The 17,825-nt window shown below is 41.0% G+C and overlaps 2 protein-coding genes across 2 annotated transcripts; both read left to right on the forward strand.

Annotated features, from left to right (window-relative positions):
- The first annotated feature begins 1,410 nt into the window (after positions 1-1,410).
- On the forward strand, positions 1,411-9,258 carry galcb (galactosylceramidase b). The gene is given in 18 exon segments (XM_083683227.1): positions 1,411-1,604; positions 1,725-1,793; positions 1,901-1,964; positions 2,068-2,181; positions 2,400-2,539; positions 2,727-2,765; positions 3,900-4,030; positions 4,419-4,574; positions 5,321-5,445; positions 5,713-5,840; positions 6,268-6,357; positions 6,445-6,534; positions 6,779-6,923; positions 7,101-7,281; positions 7,665-7,828; positions 8,072-8,148; positions 8,596-8,601; positions 8,606-9,258. Coding segments are annotated over 18 exon segments (1,983 nt in total). The 5' UTR covers positions 1,411-1,463; the 3' UTR covers positions 8,729-9,258.
- Positions 9,259-9,409: 151 nt separating this feature from the next.
- On the forward strand, positions 9,410-16,389 carry ak7b (adenylate kinase 7b; the record flags this gene model as incomplete). The annotated part of the gene is made up of 18 exons (XM_083684126.1): positions 9,410-9,505; positions 10,003-10,185; positions 10,455-10,563; positions 11,245-11,339; positions 11,628-11,738; positions 11,854-11,937; positions 12,189-12,279; positions 12,398-12,486; positions 12,577-12,654; positions 12,889-13,038; positions 13,279-13,407; positions 13,589-13,694; positions 14,190-14,318; positions 14,413-14,478; positions 14,688-14,885; positions 15,558-15,778; positions 15,940-16,098; positions 16,348-16,389. 18 exons carry the CDS (start codon positions 9,410-9,412, stop codon positions 16,387-16,389), a joined length of 2,136 nt encoding a protein of 711 aa, XP_083540252.1.
- Positions 16,390-17,825: the final 1,436 nt, after the last annotated feature.

A 17,825-nucleotide genomic window follows, 5' to 3' on the forward strand; every position in this document is an offset into this window, starting at 1 on the left:
GATATTGTATTGATGAATTTAACCCATGAGAACTCTACATCCACATTAACATGCAACATATCTGAAATTATTGACACATATACGGGTGTGTTATAAAAATTAACAAAAGTGTGGATTTAGTACTGTATTGTTTTTGTGGATAATAAAACATTTTCTGTAAAAATGATGATCCCAGTGTTTGTATGTAAAAATGATGATCACAATGGTTGTATACGAGACAGCCTCCCTCAATGCGCGTGGTCAGCGAAAATAAAACTATGGTAGGCTACAAACTGGGGAGATGTTTTAATTTTACTTCACTTCGATAGCCCCAGTTTTATGGACGTCGTGCTGAACACTGTGTCCTGTAAATCTGTGTTCTCTGAGCTCCAATAATAATACTGTGTTCGAGCAGTCTCAGATAATTCGCTCGCTGGAGTAGCACATGATCCAAATAGAGGTGTGGTTATCAGTGAACTCGTGAGCGTGTGTGTCTGTGTTCTCTGAGCTCAAATAAGCTCCATATTGCTCCATTAACACTTCCGGTTTCGCTTTTCGCCGTTTTCGCTGCTTCAAAATAAAAGCGCGAGTTAAAACATGAATGGAAAGTGATGGGAAAGTGATGGGATCACAATGTTTTGTCTTATTTTTGTTGAAATAAGGACACATTACCGAACAGAAAATATATACAATTTTGATCTTTTAAATGTACATATTGGTACAATTACATGTAATTGTACACATGCCTATTATATTCGTATAAACTGGACTGTACAGAAATATTTTTCAAAGATTTCAATTAATCTCTGGTACTACTCTACTCGGCAACACTTCTAGAATATGGCTCAGACGAGTTTGAGTCTAAAGTCTTAGCAAATGTTTTTTTGGCTTTTTACTCCTGCCATACACCTCAAAGTGCCCTATCTGCACTGCATAGGACACACATAATGGAATATACACAAAACATTTTCCAAGGCTAAACATGATTTTTACTACCACTGTACTCAGCAACACTTCAAGGATACGAATCAAGTGAGTTTAAACCATGAGGGGTGTCATACAAAGTATGCTAGGCTTTTACTGTGTCCCAGCAGTTAAAAGTATGAATTCTATCATCGGAGTCCACATTTCCAGAAACAGACAGGAGCAGTTGTGATAGTTATGCTTCTGTGTTCTATAAAGCAGTCATATTTGGAGAAAACATGAATACATTTGTTCACAATGGAATGCAAAAGAGTCTTTTGTATGAGTTGTCAGAAGGAAAATTACTTAATTTATGGAGTTTAAAGAAGTCTAAGCCGTCATGAAATGAAGGCTAAATAAAGTTTAACTTGGGCGCTCTTATTTAGAAGAAATCTTCATTTGCACACCTTTACATTGACCGGAAGTAGGTGGGCAGACTTCCACTATTGCAGCTCAGAGAACACAGATGTGCACCGCGTTACACAGTAGCCAGTCAGTCATTTGACTGTAACGGGAATACAATGATTTCTAGACTAATTGTATTTTTCGGCGCGTTGGTCTGTTTGCATTTTGATTTCTGTACTTCTGAGAGCTATGTGTTGGATGATAAAATCGGATTAGGAAGAGTATTTGATGGCATTGGAGGTTTAAGCGGTGGAGGGGTACGTAGCTATCGCTGACTAACATTACTTCCTGGTTGAACATGTTTGCACTGTATGTGTCATTCATCAGTGGTTTTAGAAAGTTTTAATAACAGGTTTTTTTATTCTTCTTTGTTTTAGGCAACATCTCGTCTACTTGTCAATTATGCAGAACCATACCGCAGCCAGATATTGGACTATCTGTTTAAGGTGTTGTACATCTAATGTGATAATAATTGATTGTTTTGCCCTGCAACTGACATTCATATTAATATTGACTTAATGAAGTATGACACCATCTCATTTGCTGTCTCCAGCCAAACTTTGGGGCTTCTTTACACATCTTGAAAGTTGAAATTGGAGGTGATGCCCAAACCACAGGTAACTAAGGAGAACTTCTTGCAGGCTGCAGTAGATATATGAAACATTCTATAACATACTACAGTAACCATTTTGATTATGTAAATTGTTGTGTTGTTTTCAGATGGAACAGAACCATCTCATATGCACTATGAGAATGATGAGAACTTCTTCCGGGGCTATGAATGGTGGCTGATGAGAGAAGCCAAGAAGAGGAACCCCAATATTACTCTCATAGGTGTGAGCATAGTTAATATACTTTCATATTTTAGAACACTGTACCATGAAAACGCACAGCTGACATTTAAAAAGAGATAAGACGTGTCATGTGTTTGTCAAACTGAAACATAGCCTGTTTTATTGGATTTGACTTGGATAGCTTCACTGTAGCCTACTGTCTTGTCTTCTCTAAACGCCCAACAATGAGCTGTTTCTATTATCTTCTGTGTCTCATAGGTTTGCCATGGGCCTTCCCTGGCTGGATTGGACATGGGAAGAACTGGCCATACGACTTTCCCGATATAACTGCATCCTACGTGGTGTCCTGGATTATCGGAGCCAAGCAATACCATGACCTGGATATCGATTATGTTGGAGTACGTATTCCTTCATTTTTTGTGGTGTCTGTATTGAGTGGCTTGTATCGATACTAGAATGAAAATATGTGATGTGGATGTGTTCACCTGCTTTACAGTACCCAGCTGTGGAACATTACCTTAACCTGAACTGTAGTGGATTTGCAATACAGTTTGATATGATGTTGCTTTGTTTCTGAAAACATAGATTTGGAATGAGAGGAACTTTAACAGCAAGTACATCAAGGTCAGTGAAGGCACTTCTCATTTTTATGTTCAACTCTACTGTAATAATCAGACCAATTTGCCATGACAATATATTCAACAATTTGATATTGCGACAAAAAAAACAGCCACCAACATTTGGTTTCATTACAGCCCGTAATTAGATAATATAGAGCGATATGATATTCTCAAAATCTTTAGTCCCAACTTCTTTTTAAGGATTAGCTGTATGCGCCTGAGAGCATGTTATTTGTTGCTAAGGTGCTCCGAGACACGTTGGATAAAGTTGGCCTAACGGATATAGGCATCATCGCAGCAGACGGAGACTGGGGCATCTCCAATGCCATGGGTGTAGACCCGTACCTCAACGATGCTGTTGAGGTTGTAGGGTAAGTAATGGTCTCGGAGGGCATATTCGGAATTGGCACGAAATAGCACTTTCAATTCCACCATTCTGCAAATCATTACTTTCATTTTCTCATGGCATGGCACAGCTTGGCGTAATGTGCTTGGAATGCATCTTGATAAACTAGTAGTAGTTTGGTAGTGGAGTTGAAAAAAGGCTTAGGACGACAACTTGATTCCCTTCGATAATTATTGCTGACACATTTTGGAGCGAGCTTCTCTATCAGAACACTTGCATTTACACCCAGTGACAAGTGAACGAATACTGAATAATGAAAGCACCGAATGTTTGAAGAAGTACTGAATATTCAGGTAAATACTGTAGGCCTATATTAGAGCATGAGCCCTTCCTGGGTGTACATTTCCTGGATCGTGTTTGTTTGTTTCTATCACAAGTTCTGCTACTCAACCATCCTCTAACACATTGCAAGTTCAATTGAGCAAAAAGGATCTTTGGTTTTATATGGAAGGTATTTACTCTGACGGTAAATGTTGGTGGCTGTTTTTTCCCCTGAATGAACAGTCGGGAATGCTGTTAATGTGTACCACAATTACACAAATAATGAATATGCATGCTCCAGTATGTAAAGTAGGCTACATTATTGCATGGCACTGGCATGGGTTTAACAAGTGCAATACTTCAGGAGAAGGGTGGAGAAATCGGACACAGCATATGACTTTTCCATCACCTTCTCACTGACCCCTCTCTCTCTCTCTCTCTCTCTCTCTCTCTCACTGTTACTGGGGGTAGCTGCTGCGGTACACGCTGGATAAGAGTGGTTTGGAGAGGGTCAAAATCATAGCCAGTGATAACCTATGGCAGCCCATTACCTTCTCAGTGCTTGTCGATCGAGAGCTCAGCGATGTGGTAGACGTGATAGGGTACGAGTGTTTTTGTTCTGTTAACTCCTGTCATGATGAGACCATGTGTTTATTCCTAACAGCTTCTGTTCAGTTCGTTTCATGCTTTCTTCGTTCGTTCGTTTGTTTTCTTCTAACTTAGTTGGAATGTGTGCATCCTTTCAGGCTGAAGCCTCAGGCTGAATTGACCTGAATTACTCAACATAATTGAAATGTTTGTGCATCATATTTTATTGACATCAACACAGTACATGATTTGCAGCCACCTATCTCAAATAAGGTTTGCCCCCCAAAAACTCTCATGCATATTGTGTGTGTGTGTGTGTGTGTGTGTGTGTGTGTGTGTGTGTGTGTGTGCGTGTGCATGTGTGTTGACCTACATGTCTATATTTTTGTGTGGACTGACTAGGGCCCACTACCCAGGCACCACCACAGTGATGGAGGCGCTGAAGACTCAGAAGAAGCTGTGGTCGTCTGAAGACTACAGCACCTTCAACGATGAGGTGGGCGGAGGCTGCTGGGCCCGCATCCTCAACCAGAACTACGTCAACGGGCTGATGACTGCGTATGTAGTAGCACACCAGTATAGCAACCCTATAATGCAACTAAAATCAACCTTTGTTTTGCAAGCCTACCCCGGGACATGGTGCCACTGAGATAATGAATAGATCTTAAGCTTTTGCCACTTATGTTCTGAATGTAGTTGTCCCTCTCTGTGTGGGGATTGTCATGGAAATCTATTTTTTATCAATAGAGTACTGACAAATGACTTCAAACGTCTATAAGCTTTATAAGCAGCACAGTTAAGTCACGCTAGGTAAGCATGCCCCAAGTGTCCCCATGAACATCAGTGGCATGCCCCCTTATATAGTTACTTCTGCATGTCCATTATTTATGTTATAACAGGATATGCAAAACAGGTCACATGATCCCCAGTATGCAGAAGTTACAAGACTCTACAGCTATTATATCAGCAGTTATGATGTTAGAGTGAGGGGTAACATGTCTGTTGAACAATCTCCAAATAAGGACACTTAGTTAAGAGCTGACAGTTGACAGTAAGCACTTTGATTGTTCTGCACAACTCAAGGTCTTTTGCACATGACCCTTGCATTCAGCACGCTTCCGCATACAATGGAAAATGACAGCAGTACAACAGTTCAGTGCAAATACAGTACAGGTCATAGTCATTTAAGTTAACCTTTTCCTACAATCTATTAGGTACTAATCATCTAAAATGAATGTTCCTATCACAAAACCCCAGGCTAGTCTTTGGCTACAGTAGCCCGTAAATGTTTGTACTTATTTTAGCACCATATCCTGGAACCTGGTTGCCAGTTATTATGAGAACCTCCCCTTCGGGCGAGACGGGCTGATGACCGCAGAGGAGCCGTGGAGTGGGAACTATGTAGTGGAGTCGCCCATCTGGATAACTGGTAATCTATTGGATTTAAATCTCACTGTCTCGATGCACATTTACACTAGATATCATGCTATCCTTCTGTGTCTGTGTGATTGCAAGACCAGTGTCAGGTGACTGCTGAGTAACTAATTTAAGATCTAAGATCTACTTTTGAGGAAGCTTAACATTATCGCTTGCTAGAATGTTACAAAACCCTCACAGGCCCCCTGTACAGACGTGGCGTGACACATATATAAATATATTTTGATAAAAGATTAATATGTGACATAATATCTTCAAGCCCACACCACTCAGTTCGCCCAGCCTGGATGGACATACCTGCAGACTGTGGGTCATCTAGCACATGGGGGAAGCTACGTCGCCTTGACAGACGGCAAAGGAAACCTTACTGTTGTCATCGAAACCATGGTCAGTGTTTATTCACCCAATGTTTCCCTGTCAACCAGGACATTTGTTCCAACTCATGCTGTTTGATTTTCCTTTTATATGATGGTGTAGTGGCCTTTCTCCTGTTGCCTTTTTTTAAACAGTGCTTTTGATGCGTTCCTAATTGGATAAATCCTTACTGTAAATCCCTTACAACATCTCTGGACTCCTCTATGTTAAATGACGCTGTGCACATGCTCTCTCAAGTTTGATCTAAGTCACTGAGCATCCTCCTACTGGATTTGCATACTTGATGCAAGGATGGTATGTCTAGTTATTTATAGATAAAGCTAACTATAAAATGTGACATGGTATGACTGTGAAATTTAAGCAACCTGTTTTGTTTTGTTTTTTCAATTTAATTTTTGTAGAATGCTTGAGAAACTAGTTTTTTTTTTTCCTCTTTCAGACTCATGATCATTCTGTTTGCATAAGACCTCCACTGCTGCCTTTCAATGTCACATCTCAGAATGTAACGTTCCAGCTCAAGGGATCTTTCGTGAGTACTGTTATGATCTTATATGGCTGTGTTGCGGTGAGTAAATGATTGATACACAGTCTTATGTCAGCTTTTTTCTCTTCCTAGGAAGGAGTCAAGGAATTACAAGTGTGGCAGTCAAGGTTCGACTTCAAAATGAAAAAGCCAACCTTCTTTGAGAAACTGAGCCCGTTGAAGGTAAACTTGACAACTGTGTGCTTTTTAATGACAAGAAACCTCTGAGAATGTTCGACAGGATGACATTTGACAAGATGACACCTTTCAGTGTCTAGATCTAGTTTGAGAGCGAGTCTCGCTCTGTGTGAGATTCCTCCTCATCATACTTTTATATATATCGATCGACCTACAAAGGTTTTATGGCTTTATGTTGGAGATGCTGTTTTGATGGGGTTTTTTCTATGGTTCTTTGTCTCCCTCACAGCTTTATGATGGCTCATTCACCTTGAACCTGGATGTCGATGAGGTTTATACTTTAACCACGTTAACAACTGGACAGAAGGGGAGTTACACAGACCCACCTGCCTCTGCCCCCTTCCCCAAAATATACAAGGATGACTTCAATGTCCGTAAGTACGCTGACAATTAGCAATTTTAGAAGATGTTATTTACACATAACACAGCTAATGAACAGGAATTGTTTGATATCATTGAAAAAGGATTAGTATTGAAAAAGGGGCATGTGTGAGAAATGATCTAGGTTTGGAATTATTGATCTCTCTCTCTCGCTCTCTCTCGCCACACAGCAAACCCATACTTCTCTGAGGCCCCTGACTTTGCTGACCAGACAGGGGTGTTTGAGTACTACATCAACCTGACCGACCTGGGTCCTCACGTCTTCACGCTGCGCCAGGTGGTCACCCAGATGCCTGTTACCTGGGCAACAGATGCGGACCAGACCATCAGCGTCATCGGAGACTACAAATGGTGAGTGAACATGGTTAGGTGCAATTGAGCTCCAATCCACAGATAACCTTGACTAGTGCTGCATGTTCTGGACATGAAAGCTAATTTTGCAGTTCAGGGCCCATATTCACAAAGCGTGTCAGGAGTGCTGATCTAGGATGTCCATATAGTCTTATTCATTATGATGTAACAACTTAAACGTATCCTAGATCAGCACTCCTACTCTGAGACGCTTTGTGAATACTGCTCCAGGTCAAAGTAAATTCTTCTCAAGAAGAAATCTATGTTATTATGACATTTTCTCTACACAACTGTTTAACAACTGTTTAACACTTTAATACACTTAGAATCACAGAGGGATAGTATGCAACTTCTGAGTCGTTTTTTTGTGACTTGTTTTCCAGGCAGGACCTGACAGTCACATGTGATGTCTTCATGGAAACAGTTAAAACCGGAGGTGTGTTCATCGCAGCCAGAGTAGACAAAGGAGGGGGGTCTGTTCGCCAAGCCAAGGGAGTCTTCTTCTGGGTGTTTGCGGATGGCACCTACAAAGTCACCAATGACATTGGTGAGTATTTGACCCTGTAGTCTTTGAAGTGACACAGTCACATGCTGCATCCAATTTCTCTACCCTTCTCCTAAAGTATGCCCTTGTGCACTTCCCCATCTATATCCATGTGGGGGAGTGCATACTTAAGAAGAAGGGTGGGGAAATGTGACACAGCAATTAACTACACATGTTTGATTATCAGTCAATTGTCTTTACACAAACAATTTATTTTCCATTAACCAAGTCTTCTTTACACAAAAGGTGGTCAGACTGTGCTTGCAGAGGGAGATTCTGGAACAAGAGCCTACGGTTGGCACACACTCACCCTCACAGTCAAGGTTTGTTCACTTCAATCACTGAAACATTACAGTAGTTCCAGGGAACATTGATTATCTGCATGTATCTGTTAGTGTTTTCTTGCGGTCCTAATGACTAGCAAAAACAGGATGAATATCGCCTGCTTCTTCTACTAAACAACTTTGGAGGTTTTAAGGTACAGGTATATTTACCTCCCTGACAAGTATGTTAAATTGCACTTAAATATCTATTGGTGTTTTATGGGCATGTCATTTGTACATGTTTAATAGAAATTATTTATTATAGCTTAAGCTTAAAAAAAAAAATTTTTATTTGTTTGTGCTGTGTCTACTATGGTTTTTTGTTTTCGTAGCATTGTTATGGCAACAGTTAGCGCTAACACTTGGTTTGTAGCCGACTGCACCACACGAAGTTCCCTCACTGGAAAAATAAAGTTCATTGAATTGAATTGAAAACTCTCTTTTTAGGGTGAATATGCTTAATGGATACCCTCTTTGGAAGAATGCTGTGGTATTAGCACCCAAGAACGGCTGGGCTGCCATTGGGACACACTCATTTGAACTTGCACAGTTCGACAACTTTGCCGTGGAGGCAGAATGATCATTTGGTTTCTTGTGATTTGCTGAATGTATGTGTGGTGGTGAATATGCCTTGGCCATGAGTTAATTTATTGACACATTCAATTATACAGATTTATTATACAGATTTAAGCACTGAATGTGATTGTGTTTCTCAAGACAATAATTTTAATCCTGGTTGAATGTGAAAAATTCCATGAGGTGTCTTTTTAAAAGGGACTGATTTTGGATACACCCAGTTGTTATAAAACTGCTTTTGGCACATTATGGTCTTTTTTGAAATGTCCAACTTGGAAACAAATAGAAAGAAGACACCCGAGTTTCCCACTACTTGGAGATTATCAGAACCAACCAATATAGGAATCTCTACACTAACAAACGTTTGAGGAGGTTCAGAGTTTCATGAACGATAGCAGAAGTGCAAACTTTCCAAGTGCAAACGTTTCACTGAAATTATGTTAGGAGATTAATGAAGGTTGTGTAAATACATGTTTTATAAATGTATTGTAGGATGATCAATAATTTTTTTCAATAAAGATTCTCGTAAATCCATATTCTAAGTCTTTCACACAGTTCATTTATCGATGCAAGAGTGTTGTTGTGGCGGTCCATGTGAAAGATGCGCGAGAAGTGGCGAAGTGATACCCCGTGACGGCGGGTTATGTTGCATAGCAACGGGAAGAACGCCAATCAACAACACAGGATGGCTGAGGAGGAAGTTGAGAAAGTCGCCCATCGCACTACTAAACGTGTTTTTATCAACAACCTTGACTCGTATGCTGCAAAATGTATTGCAAAGGTAGTATCATTTGAAACTGTAGACTGCATCAGTGTAGCTGATAAGGCGGCTCGTTTTCTGCATGCGATGACATTTGGATTCTACAAGGTCCAAGAAAGCCTAGTTACGCCAGCGAGCCCACATAAATGTGCTGTCTCTGTCTTAGCCAATTTCTTTCTCCTGTCAAGTAACTAGTGTTAGCTTTACTGTATACCCTTATTATGACAAGGAGAAGTAACTAGTTAGCAATGATCATCAGGTTAGCCCTCCCTGTAATGTAAAAGTTAGGCTACTTGAACCACATCTTGTCTGTGGCTCAGTTGGTAGAGGATGGCGCTAACAACGCTTAGGTTGTGGGTTTGATTTCTGCTGGGACCATATATACTGAAATGTATGCACTCACTGCAATGTAAGTCGCTTTGGAAATAAGCGTCAGATAAATGGCATATATATATATATATATATATATATATATATATATATATAAATATAACATCTACCCACGTCTTGTTGTGCAGTTCTTGTCTGCCTGTGTTGTCGGAGCATCGCTGGTGGTGGATGCTGGCGAGCCGGAGGAGGAGGAGGAGAGGATGTCCCAAGACGAACATCCTAAAGTCAAACAGGGAACCTTTCAAATAGTTGGTACCATTACAAACAAAACAAATGAGAGAAGATCAAGTTATGTCCTGGAGGAATATTATGTAAGTACAGTGTGTAACTTCTAACAAATCATAGGCTTATGCCCTTGCGAAGTACATATGTCAAGTAGCTAAGGTATCACTGATAATATCCATATAAGCTACTGTTGGCACTCTAATGGCACCAGCTTCTTACATTTGTAGTGTTTACATGTCGGTTTGTATATCCAAGGCACTATTGCACATCATTTAATTTCAACATTGCCCCCTATTCAAAAACAGGCTCTTAAACCAGTCGATTGTTGAATGCTTTTAGCTGTCTGTTTTCACAGCAATTGAAAAGGGAGGAACTTCTGCAGCGGCTGATGGAATGTGATGTCATCATTTACAACATCACCGAACATGCTGAACAGATAGATGAGGCCTCATGGGCAATCTCAGGTACCATCAGACTCAGACACAATGTAGTCAGTAAAGAGTTTGCAGGTTGTCAACTCTCACCATTGACCATGACAATCACAAGTTGGACCCCCCTTTCACGGTCTCACAACAACAACTCAAATCTCTCCAGGTTTAACACGATACTCGTGATCCAAAATACGCTATGATTCATAACATTCATATCTGGCCTGTAATTCGCACTGAGCAGAGTTGCATACCTCTGGGTTATTTTCTGGCTAAACCCACATTTGTTGTTGGTGTGGAAAGATGATAGAGGGTAATTTTATGAATACAAATCAAGAAGTGTTTGTGTGTGGATAGTGAATTCTATTTGTGCTTTGTGTTTTTTGTTTACGGATCATGGTACACATTTGTGAATTGTACTATTTATGATAATATTGGCAGTAATCTATCTCCGTAGGGGAGGACGCCCAGACCCCCGACAGACGTTTTTTTTAACAATGATATTCATTTTTTATTAATGAATACTGCCCACTACCCCACATCCTCTCTGTGTTATTATAAAAATGTACACAGTGACTGCTGATATGCATTTAATATATAATTAATTTGTCTTTATTTGGGAGTGCATGAACACATGCTTGAGTCATTCATCACTTAATTGTATACAATGCCCACAGAAATAAATGCATTGTTCATAGAGTAATGCTTTCTTTCCAGCCCTTCATTCTAAGATGGCCCAGTTTGGTGCACCAAAGATGTTCATCCTCTTGTCAACTGTGATGACCTGGGCCCTCAGCAAGCCAGTTGATCCTGTGAGTGAATTAACAGGGGCTAGTTTGTGTGTTTGTATGTGTGTGTGTGTGTGTGTGTGTGTGTGTGTGTGTGTGTGTGTGTGTGTGTGTGTGTGCGTGCGTGCGTGCGTGCGTGCGTGCGTGCGTGCACTTTATTTAATGATACCGTGCATGCTGTGACTTAATACTCAGAAAATTCCAACAAAGACCTGCTTATTTGGGAAGTTGTTTAAATGCAGGATGTGTCCCTCTGCATCTGTCCATTTCTTCTGTTTGTCAATTCATATGATCTGTCCCTTGGCATTATAGGACGATCAAGACATTCCTTTCACTGAGGAGGACTACAGGAGAAGAAGAGCCCATCCCAACTTCAAGGAGCATATCAACGTCGAGAAACTTGTGGTCAAAATGGGCAAAACCGTTAGTCTGCATATTCCTTCTCAGTTCATTGTGTTGTTCATCATATGTAGACCTGCTAAGTATACATGCATTGATTATTTGAAGGCTTGAGCAATATTCTCTCTATTTGCTTTAGAAAAGTTCATTATTTTCCACGTACGTTGTGGCATCAGGACTTCAGTACGGACTAGGAGAGCAAGTCTTTCACTTCTTTTTCAAGGTACAGTAGATCATACAGTATATACACAATAAGCATCATAGTCCTTGCCTAGCTCCAGATCTCTATGTGCTTCAGTCAGCTCCTATGACTAGCTATCATTGTCTAGTCTGTGTGGAGATGGAGAGACAATGATACAGTCGCTAGCCATAGGAAAACGAAAGCACATACAGATCTTAAGCCAGGCAAGAGTGATCCATATACTTATCAGGAATCATTGGATGTAAGTTGTCTCGTGTTTCATTTTTCATCAGACTTCATGGTTGGGATATTTGCCCAAAGTCCCTATCTTCGGAGAAGGCACCAATGTCATCCCTACCATTCACATCAACGACCTTGCAGGGTGTGTCACACTTCTACGTTCCTTCAAAAGATGAAACATATAAAACATTTCTGAAAGTTCCTTATACTTTCCCACACGCACCAAACGACTGTAACATTGTTTTTTCTCACTTGATAAGAGTGATCCAGAATGTCATTGACCACAAGCCGAAGCCACACTACTTAGTAGCAGTGGATGACTCCAAGAACACCATTGAGGACATTGTAAAGGTATTTTATCCATCATTCATTCAGAAAAGTGCATAAAGGACCTTTTTTTGATTATTCCTTTTTGAATATTGATTATTATTTTTTCACCAGACAATAGCATATCGACTTGGTCCAGGGAAGATCCAGAGACTGCCAAAACAGGATGCTTTTCTTACCCGGGACTTAAAAGTATGTTTAAAGCTCAAATCAAAACAGACTTTTTAATAGTACTGTATATTTCCTAAGGTAAAGATGGCAGTGTAGTTGATGATCATTAATTTAACACAGTGATTTTTGCAAGTAAGCAGTGTTTCATTGATAGTTTCGGTGCATTTACCAATATGCAGTATGGTTGTTCTGTATCAACTCATCTGTCTGATATTTGATAATATGATTATCTGATATGATGTTATTATTTCATAGCAAATGGACATTGATTCCATCTTTGTCAACCTTCGAGTTGAGGCTGTTTACCTCAAAGAGAGGTTCAACATCCACTGGGTGTGTGAAACTGGTCTCATTGACAACATTGACCGTGTAGTGGAGGAATACAAGCAAACCAGGGGACTGCTGGTAGGTGAACAGCTAGCATCTAGGGTGCTAGCTAGCAGCTACAGTCGTGAGTAATGTGTAAAAAAAAAAGACACATTATCTTTCTGTAAAATATACAGTATTGGTTGCATTACATGTTGGGGGTTTTCAACCATATTAGACTCCATTCAGTTTTGTCAACTTAATTGAGTTCATGTAGAAATATATTGTAATTCTGCAAAACGAAAGTGACACCATATGGAATTATTGAATATGTCCCAGCCCTTCCGACTCTGTATCCTGGGTCCACCTGCTGTTGGGAAAAGCACGGTAGCAGAGAGGATCTGCAACCACTACAAACTCCACCACATTAGACTGAAGGAGACCATTACTGAGACCCTCGCCCACCTGGTCAGTGGAAAGGCACACACACAGACACACACACACACACACACACACACACACACACACACACACACACACACACACACACACACACACACACACACACACACACACACCCACCCACCCACCAGGCACCTCACACAGATGGTTCCAGAGGCAAAGCGGCTAACCACCAAGTCATTCCCAGGAGTCACTAATTCGGATGGACGACGGAGAGAACGAGAACGAGGACTCGACAGGCGGTGCTCAGGAATTCCTGGAGAATCTCAAGGAGAATATGGATCAGAACGGCGGTATGGAATGAGATAATTAGGTTTTTCCCGCATATACAGTACAACATTTACAATATACAGGGATACAAACTAGTCACCTTTCAGCGAAATTCACCGTTTTGAAAACTGAGCCTGCCTGCCTTATTATGCGTGTTTGGATCACTACTGGCTGTAAGTGAACAAGTGATGCACGTTTGGAGCAATCCAGGCTGTATCCAAGGGTCTGGGCTCAGCCAATCATTCACATAACAACAAACAGACAGAGAGGGAGGTGAAAAGGTGATGATATAACATCTGTGGTTTGACAATATTCCGTATCTAAAGTGCAACCATCCTGTCAAGGTTGATATTCATACAGTAAGATATTATAATACTAAGGTATCAATTAAAGTGATTGAACTTTCTGTTTGAATTTGCATAATTGGAAGTCATGGCAGATGATGAAAGCAGGCCTATAGACGCAAGATCACATTTTCAACAACAGATATTGTTATCTTTTACCATCTGTTCTCCCAGGTCGATTGGATGACCAGTTTGTTATCCGGATCATGAGGGACAAGTTGAAGTCTACGCCGTGCCGAAACCAGGGCTTTGTCCTGGACAGCTTCCCGAAGACCTATGAGCAGGCCAAAGAGCTGTTTTATGGTGAGACATTCAAAGAGTGTGTTGATTGCTGGAAGGCTAATTAGTTAGTTCACTACAGTTACCAAAATCTGTCTAAAAATCTGTCTCTGTTCAGCTGATGATGATGAGCCGGAGGATATGAGATCAAAGATCCCTCCATTCAACAAAAAGATCATTCCAGGTCTGTCCAAGGTGGAGTTCCACAAGGATCACCTCCCCTTCCCTTGCCTTTTCAATGTTAAAGGTGTCATTATATAATTAGGCTAATATGAATAACAAGCATATAAATTAGCCTATGTTTAGTGCTGACAATTAGCTTACTTTAACACAGTGTTATGAAATCTTCTAGTACATTCTAATCACTATTATTGTGTTTTTTCTTGGTTCTAGAGTTTGTGTTCTCTCTGGACGCCTCAGACACATTCCTCAAGAACCGTGTTCTGAACCTGCCAGAGAGCCTGGTGGAGGGAACGTCCTATTCCCAGGAGAAGTACCTCCGTCGTCTGGCCAGCTTCCGTGAGAGCAACGTTGAGGATGAGACCGTGCTCAATTACTTTGACGAGCTGGAGATTTGCCCCGAGCACATCGGTACATACAGTATACAGAGAGAACTAAGCAAAACGGGTAGTGTTGTCCATGCTGAAGTAGTTGTACGGTACTTTATCTGATATATGCTGACAATAGGCACGTGCACGTTTTAGCCAACAGTAAGGTCTCCAATAAGTCACTCAGAGAAGAGTGTTGAGTGTCGTGTGTTTGTTTTATCTCTACAATACACTGGGAAAATGTTTGCTTCATAATCAAATAATACTATGGCGACTAAGCTCTTCTGGGGACAAACATAGCAAGTTTGTTTTGAACGTTCCATTACAGACGAGTAAATATATCTCCTTTTCTGGGATGATGGGGAAAGCAAAATTAACACTAGTCAATTTGATTACAGTGGGATCAAGTTTCACAGCCAAACATCTGCATTATCGTGTCAGTGTTACAGCACTACGCGTTTGTTTGGTTGTCTCCACTGGCGTTCCACTTTACCAGCATATACAGTGACAATCTATTTCTTATCAAACCTTGCTAACCTTGCTAAAGTTTGCTAACGTTTTGATATATTACTATAAACCTTTCCAAACAAGGCCAGTGAGTACGACGCTACCAAAGTGGCTCTGTGAGGAGAAGTTCTCATAGCAAGGAGAGAGCACGCAAGGAAGAGAGAAATGACTATTATGACGCAACACCTCTGTGTCATCCCATCTCCAGAGATCACTAGCAGCGACGACCAGGAGTACCTGATGGTGACTGAGAAGATAATCAAGGCTGTGGGGAAGCCGAAGAACTACGGCCCCACCAGCGAGGAGCTGGAGGAGGAGGAGAAGAGGAGCGCCGACCGCAGGCTGAGGCAGGAGGGGCAGGAGAAGGCCGATGCGGAGAGGAGGGAGGCAGAGGAGGCGGTGCAGAGGGCAGCCCGCTGGGAGGAGTGGGTGAGCAGTGCACTGGGCGAGGGAACTGAGTGACTGTGACTGGGTGGCTCTGAGATGTGACATCTGGCGATTGGAGGGCTCTTATGGGATGGTGTATCTTTTGTGCGACTCATTCAGTTCTTGCTCTGTCCACCAGTCCTCTAACCTGAGTGTGTTTACAGAGCAAGTGTCTGGAGGAGGTGAAGAGGCAGGAGCATGAACTGCTGGAGGCCCAGTCTGTCCCCCTGAGGAACTACCTGGTGAAGAATGTGATGCCCACCCTCACTCAGGGCCTTCTAGAGTGCTGCAAGACCAGGCCACAGGACCCTGTGGACTTCCTGGTAACACATCAGCCTTATCTTTTTGATACGATTTTTGTGACAGAATGTTGTCATGGAATATAATTATGGAATACTGTTGCTATTATTATTATTATTATTATTTGATATTATTAATTTGAACTTATTCCAAAACCAATCCAAATGCATCCTCAAATCAAAATCAAAGTTATGCTCACAATATGGATTATGTAGTGGACATTTTGGAGATGAAAATATGTGTAATTGTCTGATTGTGTGTTCTTTTTGCAGGCAGAGTACCTCTTCAAGAGCAATCCCCAAGTTGAGTACTAAGTGGTACTACTCCTCAAGACCTGAGAAATGGAATTTAGCCTCAGATATCTGTCCTATATTTAAACATATCTAATTCAAAGTGTCAGAATTAATGTCAGAATTAAAAGCAATTTAGTAAAACACAAGTTTATTTAGATTTTTCTTGAAATGACTGCAATTTTCTCTATATCTGTGTTATATTACTCTAAGCCAGTGGTTCCCAAACTTTTAACAACTGTGGAATCATAATGAAAGGTTACAGCACACATCTTCCACTGCTGGTCCATGTACCGTAACACATATAAGGTGAGAGAAATGTTATCAAACAATGAAAACGAGGTGAATAATCCCTTCAGATATGAAAGATTGATAAATATATACTACATTTACATTTACATTTATGACATTTAGCAGATGCCTTTATCCAAAGCGACTTATACTTTATAGAACTATTCACAAAGACAGATGCAGAGTATTCTAAGTAGTTCAAAATAGTCACAGATGAAATGGTGACAGCATTAGGTTTATTATCAAGATGGAAGTTGTCTCCCTCCTCTGCAGCTCCTTAACCAATCAGGGCGGTATCTCCTGCAACAGAATCTGTATTCAGGCAGTACTGAATGCCAAGTGAGATCAATTGATCAGAACTATGGGTTACGGTATGTGACCCCGGTTCTCTGAAGGAGATGAGGGGAAATGGGATATGCACCTTTGTGTACGTAAACCTAACACCCCCCTGCACCATTTTTCACAGATGAGGTTGTATGCTGTAAATCTTAGGCAGATCCTTTTTTCTCCTATCTTTGGTACATGATAATATTCATCTTATCTTTCCAGACCTCTGCAGGCTTTGATTAGCTTTCCAAGGTGTTTTCACAAGAGAGTGAGGAGATGAGGGAGAGGATGGAAAGAGAGAGACGGGAAACCGAACAATAGAATTCACATCTAAGGGACGTCTAAAATACATCTACAGGACAAGGTCAGCACTCACTTACACCGGGTCTACTCTGTCATGGGCCGGCCCACCAGAGGGACATCAGGAGGCAGCAGCAAGAGCCCAAGACGCCGTCAGCACCGCGACCACCTCAGCTCAGACAGTACTGGGCCGTATGCCTGCTGTGACTACATTTATGGCATTTAGCTGACGCCTATCTTCAAAGCGACTTACTTAAGTAAGTAAATCATCTATCCATCAGTCATCATAAGATAAAGTAATCTATGGTAGGACCAGGGGCTATTGGCAGTCAAAATGCGAGAAGAAGGAAGAATTTTCTTCTTCTTTTTTTTTTTCTTTTTTTTTTTTAACAGGAGAGAAACTTGTACAGGGGAGTAGTTGGGAGGAAGAGGTCTTTAGGGGGGACAGTTAAGATGTAGTCATGCTGTGGCTTTGATTAGCTTGATTTGTAAGTGTATCATTCTCTGCCCCTGTTTTATTAACCACAGCTTTGTTTGTGCGT

This window comes from Argentina silus, assembly GCF_951799395.1.
Source record: "Argentina silus genome assembly, chromosome: 13".
Lineage (NCBI taxonomy): Eukaryota > Metazoa > Chordata > Actinopteri > Argentiniformes > Argentinidae > Argentina > Argentina silus.